Source organism: Solanum stenotomum, chromosome 12 (genome assembly GCF_019186545.1).
Source record: "Solanum stenotomum isolate F172 chromosome 12, ASM1918654v1, whole genome shotgun sequence".
Classification (NCBI taxonomy): Eukaryota; Viridiplantae; Streptophyta; class Magnoliopsida; order Solanales; family Solanaceae; genus Solanum; species Solanum stenotomum.
In genome coordinates this window covers 5,128,416-5,144,901 of record NC_064293.1, presented here as the reverse complement: position 1 = coordinate 5,144,901, position 16,486 = coordinate 5,128,416, and the positions used below count along the sequence as shown (strand labels likewise).

At 38.7% G+C, this 16,486-nt stretch overlaps 2 protein-coding genes across 3 annotated transcripts in view; both read right to left on the bottom strand.

The window, feature by feature from the left end:
• LOC125846977 (40S ribosomal protein S28) overlaps nucleotides 1–16,486 on the bottom strand; it is a 269,249-nt gene that overhangs the window by 68,433 nt on the left and 184,330 nt on the right. The window lies entirely within an intron of this gene.
• Nucleotides 491–6,873, bottom strand: LOC125846969 (uncharacterized). 2 transcript variants are annotated; one of them, XM_049526684.1, is made up of 5 exons: nucleotides 6,730–6,873; nucleotides 6,467–6,650; nucleotides 6,173–6,379; nucleotides 792–980; nucleotides 491–684 (listed from the first exon to the last, which is right to left on the bottom strand). In XM_049526684.1, the coding sequence occupies exons 1-5, from the start codon at nucleotides 6,810–6,812 to the stop codon at nucleotides 529–531; spliced, it is 819 nt and encodes a 272-aa protein (XP_049382641.1). In that variant the 5' UTR covers nucleotides 6,813–6,873; the 3' UTR covers nucleotides 491–528. The 2 variants fall into 2 exon arrangements, with proteins under 2 accessions (XP_049382641.1, XP_049382642.1); XM_049526685.1 differs by having other exon boundaries at nucleotides 6,467–6,617.

The window sequence follows — 16,486 nt, the reverse complement described above, 5'->3', positions numbered from 1 at the left end:
CCTCCATTAATCCTGGCCAACAGGAGGCCTATCGAGAATCAACTCTAGCATGCCTTGGATTCCATCCTAATTATGTTGTGAGGTCAACAGATCTTTCAACAGTTCGAGCTAAGTTTGTCATCAGTGACTGACTGACTGACTGACTGACTACCTTCCAACGAGTACGGAGTACCTTCGGCCATCCTTACCACACAGATCTTTTTTAAATATGCTTTTCATAAATCAGTATCAGTGCCTGTCAAGTGTACATTCATATTATACAACACAGCTTAGCTGCAACACTTATTCTAATGCCAGCAGCTAAGATTTAGATATACACTAATATGGTACCTCTTAATAAGCAGAACCACTGCATCATCCATAGAAGATTTTGCAAAGACGTCCTGGAGCAAGAGAAATGAAATTCAACAATAGGATAACTAAAATAGTATTTGATTATGCAGATTAGGACAGGAAGATAACTCTGCGCTTTGTCCATTGGAAAGATCACCGTGTCTGCATCTTGGTAGTTCATGTTCGAAGAGTGCCTTAGGACGTAGAAACAACACCATCTATCATTTTCTCAATTACAAAGGTCATCTGCTGCTCCTTCCATACATCCTTCTCAAGATACACTTCATAAAAGGTTGCGTCACCAGAACTTCTCACTGCCAGTGAAGAAGTGCTTCTTGTGCCAAAACGCCCCTATGCACCGGCCGTTAAGGTTTATTTATTGTTTTAATCAACAACAGGCAATACGTGAGTGCTTCTTTAAGTTGAAAAAAGATTAAGAGAGGAGGTAAAAGTAATACCATGGACATTTCAGTGTCAACGAATATGGAGCTCAACTGGTACTCACACTCGGGGGAATAGATGCCTGGCAGGTTGCTATCTTCTTTAGCCAAGTCTCTCATTATTCTTTCAGCTGCCTGCCGTATTGGAATTTCAGATTCGCCATATTCATCCAATAATTGCTTGAAACTGTACTCCAGCCGTTGAGACTGCGAAAAAGATTGTTAGTATATGGAGGCAACAGCACTCTTAATAATCTTAGGCACTTCTTTTGCAAAGAAGGGGAACTCATTTAAGCTCAAGATGCTTCCTATGTCATGATAATGCTCAGAATAATAGTCATTTGTTGTTACACTGCAAGAGAATGATCAGTCTGGCAGATTTTCTTGAGCATGACTGGATTGAATTGGATCATGCAGAGTTTACGATTGAAGTTGTCAAGTGCTGGAGCAATGTGGAAGGGAAAGGTAAAAGAAAAGGTGGAATTTATTATAGGCTTGTTTATGGTGGACTGTGTGTAAAGAGAGAAATCCAAGGTGTTTTAAAGACTAGCAGCTCTAATCAGAGAATTAAGATGAATGTAAACAGTATTTGTACTTTTGGTGTAAAGGAAAATATGTAGAGAATACTTAATCATTACTAGACTTTCTAGAAGCTTTGTACTTGTAAAAAGGACAAGCTTTTTTGCTGATCTGAATGGTAAATATGGTGTCCAACATTCCTTAATGCTGCTGAATACACAGTTAGAATTCTCCAAATCAAAAATAAAATAAAAAATGTAGGCACCTATCAGAAAAGAGAAGAGTGGACACTAACAGCATAAGAGAGAAAATCAAATGAAACATAAAAGATAAGCTGGCTTGGGGGAAACTCAGGCAAGCCAGTAAAATGAAATCTGCTCCACAAGGTTGACAGCAAGCAGAAACACTTGAGAACTGATAGAAGCCAAAAGCATTAAGGTAAATGCTTTCAGTATTATAACATAAAACCTGAGTTGCAAGTTAGAGAAACAATGCGAATGCAGACTGTTCAATTTCTCTCATGTTACAAGTTAGACCATGCCAACCAACAAGTACAGGACAATTTAGGATTTTACATTTAAGTTTGATGTCCTTCGAAAAAGCTAGGGGTATGGATCTGTGTTTTCACTTCTTTTCCTTTACCCCTTTTGGTCTTGGAACGAGCGTGTGACTTAGCATTAATATATCCAAAACAACCATTTGTAGAGCAGTTATAGATATAAACCATTACCAGCTTTTGCAACACTATTTTTCCTGCTCTGTTAATAGTCTGTCATCAAAGGAAGGAAGTTTTGGAACTGAACATTAAGTGTGGGAAGACAAAAAAACACTTTCCATATGAATTGTTGTTACTATGTTCATGTTCATGTTCATGTGGATGCTTGAAATTGTAATGCTTGTCTCTTTCTGAACTGAATTATTGCTCTCAGAACTTTTTAGTTTATTCTATATAAGCTTTGTCGAGTTTTATCATAGGGAGGTCCTAAAACTATTTAACGCGATCTCAGGGTGAGTTTCTTATTTATAAATTGATAAAGCTGTCCCTTAATCTAGGTAGTGAATCCCTTTTTACCAGAATTGCATGTTGCTAAAATAAATTAATAATATCCATGACCTGGCCCTTTTTTCATCAATCTCGTCCATCAATGTGTGGTGACCTATATATCTCAACGCTCCACAACATAATTATCCAACAATTTAAATTCAGAAATGTTGCATGTTCTTTCTGCCTCTTAAAGAATATTTTGTTTTGACTAATTAAGCGTGATTATAAAGGGTACTGTGCTTAATTACTATGAAAACTTATATACTACTGATCATGATTCATCTCCACGATACTACTCTCCTTCCCAGTGTGGTATACTCCTTAATGATGTTAGACTCTCCTCTAACTGAAATGGAAATTAATACTGCTCTTAAATTTTTTAAGCCTTTTAAATCTCCGGGGCCGGATGGATTACACCCAGTTTTCTACCAAAAATTTTGGCTCCAACTTAAGATGTCAGTCATCAATTTTTGCAATAACATTTTTTTCCGCTAAGCAGATCGCTGAACTAATAAATGAAACCTTCCTTTGTCTTATGTCTAAGGTCCAAAGTCTATCTTCCATGGCTCAATACAGACCAATTAGTTTATGCAATAGGACATACAGGCTAATCCCAAAATTATCGCAAATCATATTAAACCTCATATGCCAAACCTCATCCATCCATCCTAATCTGCTTGCTTCAAAATCGAAGAACGTCTGATAATGCTATTATAGTTCAAGAAATCTTGGATCACTTTAGAACTTTTGAAGCCAAATGAACCAAGATTTACTAAAAATTGACCTCGAAATGGCAATCATAGGCTAGAATGGAGCTTTATTAAGCCAACCCTTGTCAATTTTAATTTTATACCTGATCTTGTAAATCTCGTTATGAGTTGTATCTCTACAGTCACAACTCAAATTCTCATTAACAGAGAATGTTCTCCTGGTTTTTCACCAACTAGAGGGATTAGTCAAGGAGATCCTTTATCCCCGTATTTATTTATTTTATGCATGGAAATGCTCTCACGCCACATTAATCGTGCAGTTGATTACCACACTTGGGAGCCCTTTAAGATCAACAATAAAACCCCTCCAATTTTACGCCTCTTCTATGCGGATGAAATTATTCAAGCTTTTAAATTAACTACTAATAGCTGACACTGCTGTTATTGACCATCTAAATTACTTCATGGAAGGGAAAGCTAACTTTTTTCTGTCCTCTCTCCTACCTATACAGGTCAATGTGCTACTATAGTGCACCAGCTCGCCGGCATGGCTAGGCCGAGAAAGGAAAGCAAAGGAAGATTTAGACTTTCCGACTGAAAAAACTCGTTCCTTTTGATTGTCATGTCACTGGTTATGGGAAGCGCAAGAGTGAACAGTCGGATCTAGCCAAAAGAGTGTTATCACCACCTCGGAGCACCGATAATGGAGCCTCAGAGGCATGGCCAGCGCTACTTAGGCAGACTAGTGAAACCTCTACTCCTCCTTCTACTACTACTGGAAACCTTTCCCTTGTTCCACAAGGATCGAGTGCGCCACATGCAGTGACTGCAAACACTTCCTCAGTGTCTAGATCTGTTCCAGCCAATGGAACAGTAACTGAATCTGGGCTTGCTAGGGTTGAATCTGGAAGCAAAGGTAAAGGGAAAGGAAGTACACTAGATGTAAACCGCATCCATGAGGCCGGCCAAATTACATGGGTGTTCAGGCACCTGTTGAGGCCATTGTAATTGGGGTTCAAGGGACAAAGCTAGGTCTAACCTGTTTAAGGGCAATAAGCTAGCTGAGAAAGGTATAAGACTTTACTTTCATAGCTCCTAAAATCCAGGTTGGACACAGAAGATCGTGGAGCTTCCGAAAGTTGAAATTGATAAAGAGACTCAGAAGTGGAAGACTGTTCTTATATTCTATGTGATAGGAGCTTCACCGACCATTGCAAGTCTGGAAAGGTTCATTGCTAGTAAATGGTCTTTTACAGCCAAACCTAAGATACACTGTCATGATGATGGATATTTTGTCCTCAAATGCACTTATTTCGAAGATAGAAATGAAATCTTATGTGCTGGACCTCAAATGCCCAATGCTAGCTTATTATTATCCAAACTTGGACTCCTACTTTTGACTTTGCTACTTAAGTTCTGAAGACTATTCCCTTGTGGATGAAGTTTCCCAATCTCCCTCTCAATTGTTGGAGTGCAGAATCCCTTAGTAGTAGAACTAGGAACCCCTCTTTATGGCTGATGAAAGTAGCACACACCTTGAAAGGATCTCTTATGCTAGAGTTTTGGTGGAAATGGACATTACAAGACCTCTCCCTCAAACTGTGCTGGTACTTCATCCTAATGGTAGGACGTTTGATCAAGTGAATCAATATGCTTGGAAACCTATGTACCGTGGCACATGTTTGTCAGCTAGGTGATGACTGTGCCAGAGATAGACCAAGGCAAGCTGAGAAGGGAACAGAAGCAACAGGCACAAGAGACTAACCAGAATGTTCTTCAGAGTGGAGGGAAGAAAAACCTACTCATCAGGGGTTGTCCAAAAAACCAAGAGAAGGTTAATTTCCTATCAGCAAGGTCCTCTGAAATTTAGGCAGGAGTGACAAGTTTCAACGGAAGATCCTCTGCATGGTGAGACAAGGTCTAGTCATATTCCTTCTGGTGAGGCTAGGTTGGAGGATAAATGGCATATTACTAAGAGGAGATCAGCAACAAACGGTACATCAACCTCTAAACCTGATACCATTTCCACTGGTAATAATTTTGAGGTCTTATCACCCAAGCTAGCATTAGGAGGACAGGGACATCCTGATGCACAACAGGATAGGGTCTTATCATGATGAGACACCTGGAGGTAGTGCACCTCCTTTGCTATAGTTTCTTTTTTTTTAACTCAGTAACTTTGTATTATATCACAGCCAGTACAAGGGTTGTACTGAAACCTTGTATTATATCACAGCCAGTACAAGGGTTGTACTGAAACCTTATATACATAAGTACTGCATTGTGTTGTTATGTTTTTGGTGTAACTAGGTATACTCAAATGATATTGTCTCTATAGTTGATGTTTTAGACTTAATTTAGGTTCAGAGCAGTGAAATTTGCAGCACATATTTTTACTTTTTATCAAGTTCAAAATTATATACAACAAATTTCAATGTTTTGAACCTAAATTGAGTCTAAACATCAACTATAGAGACAATTTCAATTGAGTATACCTAATTACACCAAAAATATAACAACACAATGCAGTTTAGTTTAACTTTCTGCATACTATTCTCTGTGCTCTCAAAACACCTAGAATTCCTCTCTTTCCTGGTTGACCACCCTATAGCAGCAGGGATTATTCTCCATCTATCTCTGTTTTTTGCATGTACTCGTGCTTCCTCCCAGCTCTTCAGAGCCTTTGAGACTTCAATACGCTCATCACACGGAATGTGAGGGGCTTCAATACGCATAGGGAAATGAATAAATTTATAAAGGAGAATGATGTGGGGTTCATACATATTTTAGAACATAGAGTAGGAGCAAAGCATGCATCCAGAATTGTGAAGAGAATTGCTCAAGAGTGGAGTTGGGAACATAACTATAAATTATAATACTGCTGCGCAGGGCAGGATATATGGCTTAACTGGGATAAACATAAATATCAATGTTCATTTCATACAAACAAATGACGAGTTAATTCATATTAAAATCACCATTGGAGGTATGCACTTCACCTTGACAGCAATATATGGATACCATGCCGTGGGTGACAGAAGTCCCAGGGTGCAGTTAAAAGTATAAAAATAGTCTAACAAAGTCATCAAGAAGAAGATGGATGAGGAAGCAAAGGAATTTGTTACCTTAGGCCACGGAGAGTCTAGTGTTGCATTTGATAAAACATGAATACCGGGTGAAACCTCAGTGACGGACATACCGGTGTGTTTTGGTCGGTTGGTTATATAAAGCATAGTCATTGAACAAAGATCAGCTATTATCAAGTTAAACCCATTATATTCACCTGCTTCTTTCAAAAGTTGCTCTGAAAAATCATGAGGGCTCTTTACACTCTGCAAATCAAAAGTTAATTAGGCGTTTTAATGGATAAATAGAAATGCCCAGGTAAAAGGGTAAAAGAATGAATAAAAATTGATGACCTTCAAGAATCGAAGAGGAAGGTCTCCCCTACTTTTGGTATGTGAATTTGAATTGATTTCTCGAACATTAGTAAGGAAAGCAAGTCTTCCAGTGCGAGTACAAGCCAACCAAGTCCCACCAGCAACTTCATCCCTTCCACCAAGTATATCACTATCTTCCCACCATGACAAAGGTTTCGTTGGACTTGACGATAACATTAACAAACGAATCATAAACAATAAAACAATATGTATAGAAGAAGGAGAAAAAAAAGATAGCCTACCGATTGTGGTATTCATCTCTGTTGAGGAATAGGAGGAAGGGATACAGCGGATGCGCTTTCCATATGAACACCGCTATACACATGCTTTTTTTGCCAAATCGCTTCTGTTCTATTCTACTTAGAAGACGACTGCTCCTTTTTTTTTTTTTTTTGTTATATTAGTTAATTTTTTTTCTTTATTATTAATTCAGGTGCATAAGTTAAGGAAAAAAAAAAGAAGAAAATATATTATTTTTTGATAACTTAACGCGCTCAAAGAAAGTGAAGCACATGTTTTTTGCCATGCCAGCATTTTGTGTCTAATAGGAATGACTTTTGAACAAATAGGTGTTCAATTGACACAGGGATAAGTTGAAGTGTCTAAGTGAATTATGCGGACAACTTTAGATGACCGTAGATGACTTAAGCCATATATATATATGATGTTGTAAAATAGAATTAATATTACTAAATTAAAGCTTTTTAGTAAATAATTATAATTGAATGAACACAAGTGTTTTAAAATTATTAATACATATTGTCACAAAGTTACTTGTATTTTGAGATCAAAATGACCAGATATTATTAAAACATTTTAAAATAAATTCAAACTTTAAATATGGGAGAAAGTGACATTTCTTTAATAATAGTATTTCTTACTTCACTCAATTTTGTAAACAATTCTAACCAACAAAATAGAAAAAAATATCCATTCAAAAATTGTCACTAATAGCCTTTCCTCTTTGAAGTTATGAACATAAATGATGTACACCATTTAAGTACAAATTTTGTCTTAAATATTCATACTTGAAATTTAGTATGTGCATGACTCTAATAAGGATTACCATAAGTATTTCAATATTTTATCTTTATATGTAACATATCTTTTACAAAATATTATTACTCAATTAATATTTGAGTAAGACTATCATAGAGAGGCAATTTTACCAAAAAAATGTACTTGGTTATTATCATGAATGATGGTTATATATACTTTAGTAGAAAAAATTGATTTTAATATATGAATAACATCACCTATGGTGAAAAATATTTCATTTCATTAAGTGTCTATCTTATCTTTGTGGAATTGTAGTCTTCTCCTTTTTTTTGCCGCATACATATCATATAATTGTTGTCTAATGAAAATATCTAGTATCTTATAGAAGTTGTATCATGATATAAAATATATAAATTTTTAATAATTTAAATTGATATATGAATAAAATTTAAAGTATTATTTATAGAATCATTAATTTAATTTAAGATCATTTTATGATCAATCACTATTTTCTTATCTATTTTTATATAGCTAGTAAGGAGTGTATCTTGTGACATAAAGAAAAATTATATGGAACAATACTGATATACCGTGAGTTTACAATATTTTTAACACATTTCACGTAAGAGTTGTGTGTGTCTAGGGCCTTTTTGTATTGATTTTTGCGTGTTTTTATCATGTTTTGCAGGAAAGATGTTTAGGCGCGGAAGTAAAGAGATAGCTGAAAGAAATGCAAAAAAGGGCATCTACGGAGGTGATCTACGGACCGTAGGTCCATTGACGCTCCGTAGATGGTGAACGTAGATCAGTAGGCAAGGCATGGAAGGCAAATCAGGGAAATCTGACCAAGTGTGGAACCACGACGGCCATTGACGGTCCGTAGATTGATCTACGGACCGTACTGCTAATCCGTAGAATGATACTGCGAGGGTTCTAGTACCTGATTTTTGAAGATTCTAAGTGTGGAGCTACGGAGAGATTGACGGACCGTAGATCGATCTACGATCTGTACCGGAGTTCCGTCGTTTGCTTCAGAGAAGCTGATTTTTGGAAGCTGAAATATTTTCCAAGTCCTGGCTGACGAAAGGGACTCACGGACCGTAGATCCATTGACGGTCCATGAGTCAGTCTTGTGGAATGAAGACGCGTGCCTGAACAAACTTTCCTTATTTTGTTTCCCTTTTAATTTAGGACTTATTTTCTATAAATAGGGTATGTAAACCTCATTTTTGGGGGTTAGACTTTATTACTTTAGTTCTATTTTGTGACTTGGGATTCTATTGTTGCAAACCTAGCAATTCTTGATTTCCTAAGTTGGTTTTGAAGATTTTGGTATTGAGATTCAAGTTAAAATTCCGGGTTTGTTATTCTCAATTACGTAAGTTCATAATTCTTTCATCTAAAATAATGAATTGTGTTCATATGATTATGGGTAACTAAACTCCACAACTAAGGTTGTGGGAACCACGAGCGATTAACAAAGTATGAATAGTAATTAAGCAATTCTTGAATAGTGTTTTGCATGCATTGATAATTCTTTCGTTTAAAAGTCTTTTTAACGGTGCGCAAAGTTAGAACTTGCCGGACCAAGGAGGTAATCAGCAAGAAAAGAATTAGCAACTTAGATTTAGTGTGATACTATCTAATAGTCTAGTGTCGATTGGTGCGAAGTAATTACTAAGCCAAACATCGATGTGATGTCTAATATGAGGTCAATGTAAGGGTTAGTAAATTATACACACGTATCCGGACCAAGGTGCGGGGTGAAATTCTCTAGATGCCGGACCAAGGATTTAGAGATACCTAGCTTATCACTTTGCATGTAGTACACTAGGAAATGATTGCTATTACTAGGATTACTGCTTATGAGCTTGTGGGGAACATGTATACCCTAGTTAATTCTCTCATCTTGATAACAACCAAAGTTGACTTTTGTTTACTAATTACTTACTGAATTCTTACAATTTGTTTCACAACCCCCCCTTTAATTACTTGTTTCTGAAAGTAATTTGACTAAACGAATATAATTGTTGGTTAAAGTGAAGTTTAAACCATTTTTCTCGTGGGATCGACCCCAACCTACACATTGGGTTCTTTACTTGATAACGATCGATTATGCTTTTTTAGGGAGGCGTAATTTGAGTGTATCAAATTTTTGCGCCGTTGCTGGGGAAATTGACTTTTAGATTTGAACTTTAGTCAAATATTTCCTAATTTTACTTCTTCTTTTTGTTTTTGTCTCTTTCAGATTTTGACTCTAGTGTATGCCAAGTACACGAAGCCAGGGTGAACCACTTACTCCTTATGATCCAGAGTTGAACCGAACTTTGCGAAGAATGACAATTAAGGAATTCAAGTTAATCCTATCGGAGGCAATCTAGGTGATGAAGTTAAGTTGCAACCTCCGAGCGTAGTTGGTGGAGATAACCAGGTTCTAGCTGAAAATCAATTGGGAGATGCAGTGAGGGTGCATGGTCCACCAGGCCCACAACTGCATGACAACTATAGGGGCAACATCAATATTGCTGACTCTGATGGACCTCTTGTCCTACCTCCTTTGCCTCCGGGGCACACATTTGTAGTGACCAGTAGCTTGATGCAGATGCTTATAGCGAGGGGCTTGTTCTCGGGGTTGCCATCGGAGGACCCACATGCTCACATAGCCAAGTTAAGGGTGGTTTGCAAGAGCTATGTAGGTCGACTAGACTTAGATATGGATGTCATCGGATTGCGAGTGTTCCCTCTATCACTAACAAGTGATGCTGTTGTATGGTTCACTGAGCTTCCTTATAACTCAATTTATACATGGAACCAACTGAAGGATGTGTTCTTAGCAAGGTATTATTTAGTGTCCAAGAAGCTCAATCACAAATATAAGTTCAACAATTTTGTGGCATTACCTGGAGAGTCTGTGAGTAGCTCTTGGGATAGATTCACTGCGTTCATAAGAGGTGTTCTGAATCACCATATTGATGATGAGTTGCTGAAGGAATATTTCTATCGAGGTCAGGATGACAACAATAAAACAGTGCTTGATACTATTGCTGGAGGTTCATATGGTGAGTGCACATACACACAGATTGCAGAATAACTGGAGAAGATCTCTCGCAATAATAAAGCATGGAGCGCTAGAAGGTCGGATACTGGGAGAAACACATTTGCCATTCATGCTACAAACAACCAGTCTGCGGATGAGATTTGTGAGGAGATGGCTCAGATGAGGACCGAGTTGGGGTTGGTATTGAAACATGTGAGCGGAGGTGCGGAAAAGGTAAATGTTGTGAACTACTTGACTAGAAATCCACCACCTGTTGAAGAGTGTTAGTATGAAGATGATGCTTATGCGGTGAATGATCAGACGAGGAGTTTCCGACCAAACGCCCAAGGATCCAACACGGAAAATTGGCGCTAAGGTCAAGGAAATCAAGGTTGGAACTATGGCAATTACAACCGAAAGGGTCAATATGTCCGGAATGGGAACTTCAATCGCGACAATAACTACACCTAGAACAACTATGGAAACAAAAACGATCGGGTTGGACCTTATGTTCCCCCTCAAAATCGGGAATCTAGTACTAGGGAAGCTGGAGGCAATATGGCGCGGATTGAAGATATGATGCAGAAGATGATGAGAAGGTTTGATGCAACTTATAAGTGTGTGAATGAGATGAGAAACGACTTGTCTGGAATTGGTCAAAAGGTTGATGCCCATGCAGTGTCAATAAAACATCTAGAGCAACATATGACTCAGTTGTCTACTACAGTGAACCCACGTCAACCTGACACTCTTCCTAGAAACACCATCCAGAATCCAAAGAATAATGGTCATTGTATGTCAGTTACTACTCGAGGGGGTAAGCAGACCATTGATCCACCTATGCCGTTTGTGGTGGATGTTGATATTAGAAAAGAAGATGATGTGATAGAGGTTAGAGAAGAGTCTGAGAATGTGACAGAGAAAGAAGCGGAGATATCTCAGAAAGTGGTCCCCATATCTAGACCTTCACTATCTTTTCCACAGAGGTTAGTGAAGAAGATTGAAGATGGTAAATATCGCAAGTTTATTAATATGTTGAAGTAGCTTTCCATTAGCGTTCCGTTGATAGAAGCCTTGGAGCAAATGCCTGGGTATGTGAAGTTTATGAAACATATGGTGACAAAGAAAAGGTCTGTGAGTTTTGAAGATGATGATAAATTGCAACATTGCAGCGCTATTGCTACAAGGTCTCTTGTTTAGAAGAAGGAAGATCCTGGTGCTTTCACGATTCCATGTACTATAGGGTTGTTACACTTTGCTAAAGCATTGTGTGATCTTGGTGCTAGCATCAACCTCATGCCATTGTCTATTTATAAGAAGTTGGGTCTAGGGGATCCAAAGCCTACTACGATGCGATTACTTAATGTCGACCGAACCGTGAAAAGGCCCATTGGTGTACTCCATGATATGCTAGTGAAAGTGGAGTCGTTCATCTTCCCGACGGATTTTGTGATTCTTGACTGTGAGGTTGATTTTAAGGTTCCCATCATCCTTGAGAGACCATTCCTTGCCACAGGGCATGTGTTAGTTGATATGGAGAAGGGGCAGATGAAGTTCAGACTGAACAATGAAGAAACAACTTTCAATAATTGTAGGTCCATGAAGTAGAGTAGTGAGCTCCAAACGGTATCTGCTATAACTTACGGAGTTGTGAGTGAAATATAAGTGCAAATTGAAGAGCGACTTGGTGTTGAGGCACTAGCAGCAGTTATGATGAATTTTGATAGTGATGGTATTGAAGAGTACAATGAGTTGGTGGCTGCACTCGATAGGTGCGAATATCGGTCAAAACCAAAGAAGTATGATTTAGACATGAAGAATCGTGAGTCTCCACCTGCGAGATCATCTATTGTGGAGGCACCGAAATTGGAGTTCAAGGCTCTACCACCACATTTGAGGTATGTATTCTTGGGTAGAGATAATACTTTGCCGGTCATCATTGCGGGAGAATTAAATGTGAGACAAGTAGAGTACTTGGTGACTGTGTTAAAGAGGTTCAAGCGAGCTATTGGGTGGACAATTGCGGATATTATTGGGATTCCTCCTAGTATTTGTTCCCACAAAATCCAACTCATGCCAGATCACAAACCTAGTATTGAGCACCAAAGAAGATTAAATCTGCATATGCAAGAGGTAGTTAAAAAGGAGATCATCAAGTGGTTGGATGCTGGAGTTATCTATCCCATTGCAGATATTAGTTAGGTATGTCCTGTTCAATGTGTTCCCAAGAAAGGTGGGATTACTATGGTTCCTAATGAGAGAAACGAGCTTGTTCCGATGTGGCCCGTGACTGGATGGAGTGTCTATATGGAATACTTGAAGCTAAATGCTTGGATAGAAAAAAGACCATTTCCCTATGCCATTCATGGATCAGATATTGGATAAACTTGCTGGTAAGGGTTGGTATTGTTTTCTTGATGGTTATTCGGGCTACAATCAGATTTTTATAGCTCCGGAGGACCAAGAGAAGACCACCTTCACTTGCCCTTAGGGGACTTTCGCCTTCAAATGGATGCCCTTTGGGTTGTGCAATGCTCCAGCGACCTTTCAGCGTTGTATGATGTCGATATTCTCTAATATGGTGGAGGACACTATTGAGGTATTTATGGATGATTTCTCTGTGGTAGGTGACTCTTTTGATCGATGTCTGAATCATTTGGCTGAGGTGCTTAAAAGGTGTGAAGACTGCAATCTGGTGCTAAATTGGGAGAAGTGCCACTTTATAGTGAAAGAAGGGATAGTTCTAGGTCATTGGATTTCTGAGAAAGGCTTTGAGGTAGATAAATCGAAAGTTGAGGTTATAGAAAAACTTCCTTCACCTATCTCTGTAAAAAGTGTTAGGAGTTTTCTTGGGCATGCAGGTTTTTATAGGAGGTTCATTAAAGATTTCTCCAAAATTGTACATCCTTTGTGCAAACTGCTCGAGAAGGAGTGTAAGTTCTATTTTGATGATGCTTGTCTAAGAGAATTTTGAGAATTAAAGGAGAAGCTAGTTACTTCACCTATCACTATTTCACCGAATTGGTGACAACCGTTTGAGCTAATGTATGATGTGATTGGAGTGGCTCTTGGGACAGAGGCGAGAGAAAATTCTCCATCCTATTTACTATGCTAGCAAAGCTCTAAATGTGGCCCAGAAGAATTATATGTGACTGAATAAGAGCTTCTTGCGGTGGTTTTCGCATTCAAAAAATTTCGATCCTACCTTCTTGGTACTAAAGTCATAGTGCATACTGACCATTTTGCATTGAGGTATTTGATCAGAGAAGGATGCTAAACCGAGGTTGATTAGATGGGTATTGTTTCTGCAAGAGTTTGATTTTGTGGTAAAAGATAGAAAGGGGACCGAAAATCAAGTTGCCGATCACTTGTCCATATTAGAGGAAAAGGCTATGCTAAAGCTTGGTGATAGGGATGAAATTAATGATACTTTTCCAGATGAACATATATTGGCTGCTTCTCATGATCTGATTCCTTGGTTCGCAGACTTTGCTAATTATTTGGCAAGCGATTTGGTGCCCCCAGACTTGTCTTTTCACCAAAGGAAAAACTTTATGCATGATGTGAAGAAATTCTTTTGGGATGAGCCTTACTTGTATCGTAGTTGTGCTGATGGGATTATTCATAATTGTGTGCCCGAGGTTGAGATGTTGATTGTACTTGAAGCATACCATTCATAGCTTGTTGGTGGGCATCATAGTAGTATTCAGACTGCGCATAAGATTTTGCAGTGTGGGTACTACTGGCCTACCATCCTCCAAGATGCTCATGATTTCGCCAAGTCTTGTGATCGTTGCCAAAGAGAAGGAGGGATTTCAAAGAGGCAAGAGCTTCCTATGAATCCTATATTGGTGATAGAGTTGTTTGATGTATGGGGCATTGATTTTATGGGTCCATTTGTGAGTTCACATGGGATGAAGTATATTCTTGTTGCGGTTGATTATGTATCGAAGTGGGTGGAAGCAGTTCGCTCCCCAACAATGAAGGTAAAAGTATCACCGCATTCTTTAAATAGAATATCTTCTCCAGATTTGGGACACTGAGGGCGATTATCAGTGATGGAGGTTCCCATTTTTGTAATAAGTTGTTGAAGGCGCTACTTGAGAAATATGCTGTCCGCCACAATGTTGCCACTCCTTACCATCCACAAACTAGTGGGCAAGTTAAAGTGTCCAACAGATAGATCAAACAGATTTTGGCAACTACTGTGAATGCTAATAGAACAGATTGATCAAGGAAGCTTGATGATGCTGTATGGGCCTATCGCACTGCATACAAAACTCCCATAGGTATGTCTCCTTACAAACTTGTATATGGGAAATCTTGCCATTTACCGGTAGAACTAGAGCATAAGGCTTTGTGGGCGATGAAGAAGCTATATTTGGATTGGGGCACCGCATCTAATCAAAGAATGAATGACTTGAATATGCTTGACGAGTTTCGCCTTAAAGCTTATGAAAGTTCAACCTTGTACAAAGAGAAAATGAAGAAGTATCATGATCAAAGAATTGAAAAGCAAGAATTTGTTGTGAGTGATCTTGTGCTTCTATTCAACTCTAGGTTGTGCTTGTTTCCGGGCAAACTCAAATCGAAATGGACCGGGTCATTTTTGCTCACAAAAGTGCTTCCTTATGGAGCGGTTGAGCTTGAGAACAGTGAAGGAACAAGGTTCATGGTTAACGGGCAAAAGATCAAGATCTATCTGGGAAACGCAGAAAGTGTGCAAGAAGTTGTCGAGGCCTATCATCTTGATGAAGTCTGAGTAATCAAGAGGCATGCGTCGTGCCACGACGTTAAATCAAGCACTGCTTGGGAGGCAACACAGGATGTAAAATCTAGCCAACAATAGGTTTTTGTTTTCCGTTTAGTAGTTTTCTTTGTTTAGTTGCTTCTCTGTACTCATTTCGATAGTTGTTTTGCCTTTGTATTAGTGTTGGCTAGACATAGCATAGGGTCTGTGTCTAAAAAGTGTCCAGAAAATGTAAAAAGAAAGTGCTAATGGTTGCTACATATGCAGGGGAGAAAAGCAGAATCTGCAGAAAAAGGTCTGGTGCAGCGGTCTACGGACCCTATCGACGGTCCGTGGTTCATTCCACGAACTGTCAATAGTGTCCGTAAATCCCAGGTACGGTTTCTGAATTTTTAAGTGCAAGTTTGGTCTACGGTCCCCATTTACGGATCGTAGACGGGGTCTCGTGGGTCCAAAACCCTAAATGTTGCCTGACTCAACCCGGACCAATCCTATTTAAAATCACCCAATTTTAAACCATTCCCACTTCCCTCCATTTACCACCAAACCGTTTCTCAACTTCCCAATTCCTTAAATCACTCCATAACTCCCCCATTAAATCTTCCCTTTCCTCTCCCCTTAAAACCTAATTTTCCTTTCATCTCCAACCTCCACTCATCCCAGAAATTCCCCAATCTCTCTCAACTGCCTTTTTCAAAACTTCAGTGTTCGGGTTCAGCGCAACTAGGTGATTAGTGTGGTCTTGCAAAGCTTAGTGTCATCACTCAATCACCCCATTCTTTATTGCTTGTAAGGTAATAGACTTTCCCCTCACTTTGAATTTCGGTTCATAGATTGAATATAGAAAGTCGGGAGTCAGATCTTGACCTTGGGTAATTAAGGTATGTAATTGCATGCAAAAAAATATTTAAGTACTAAAACCCTTGGGACGATAGATTGTGATTGTGTTGCCTTGATAGTGTGCTAAACTTGTCTAAATGCTAGTCTATAGGTAAGTTTCGACTTAGGGTTCCGAGTCTTGTATGAAATAATTCTAAAATTTGTGTAATTGGAACCCTTGGACTGATGAACTAGCTTGATTAAATGTTGAAATGCATGATTAGACTAGGATACTGTTGAAAATGGTCAAATATGTGGACTTGAAAATAATGAATGTCTGAAACCTGGCACAAGATCACGTCCACGAGACTCCGTCTACGGACCGTAGTTCAAT

What these genes read in the sequence shown, in the direction of transcription:
- LOC125846969 (XM_049526684.1), bottom strand. Translation starts at nt 6,812, where the DNA reads ATGTGTATAGCGGTGTTCATATGGAAAGCGCATCCGCTGTATCCCTTC. An exon ending in AGAGATGAATACCACAATCG is followed by an intron (nt 6,651 to 6,729) that starts GTAGGCTATCTT and finishes GTTATCGTCAAG; the next exon opens with TCCAACGAAACCTTTGTCAT. An exon ending in TTCCTCTTCGATTCTTGAAG is followed by an intron (nt 6,380 to 6,466) that starts GTCATCAATTTT and finishes TTTGATTTGCAG; the next exon opens with AGTGTAAAGAGCCCTCATGA.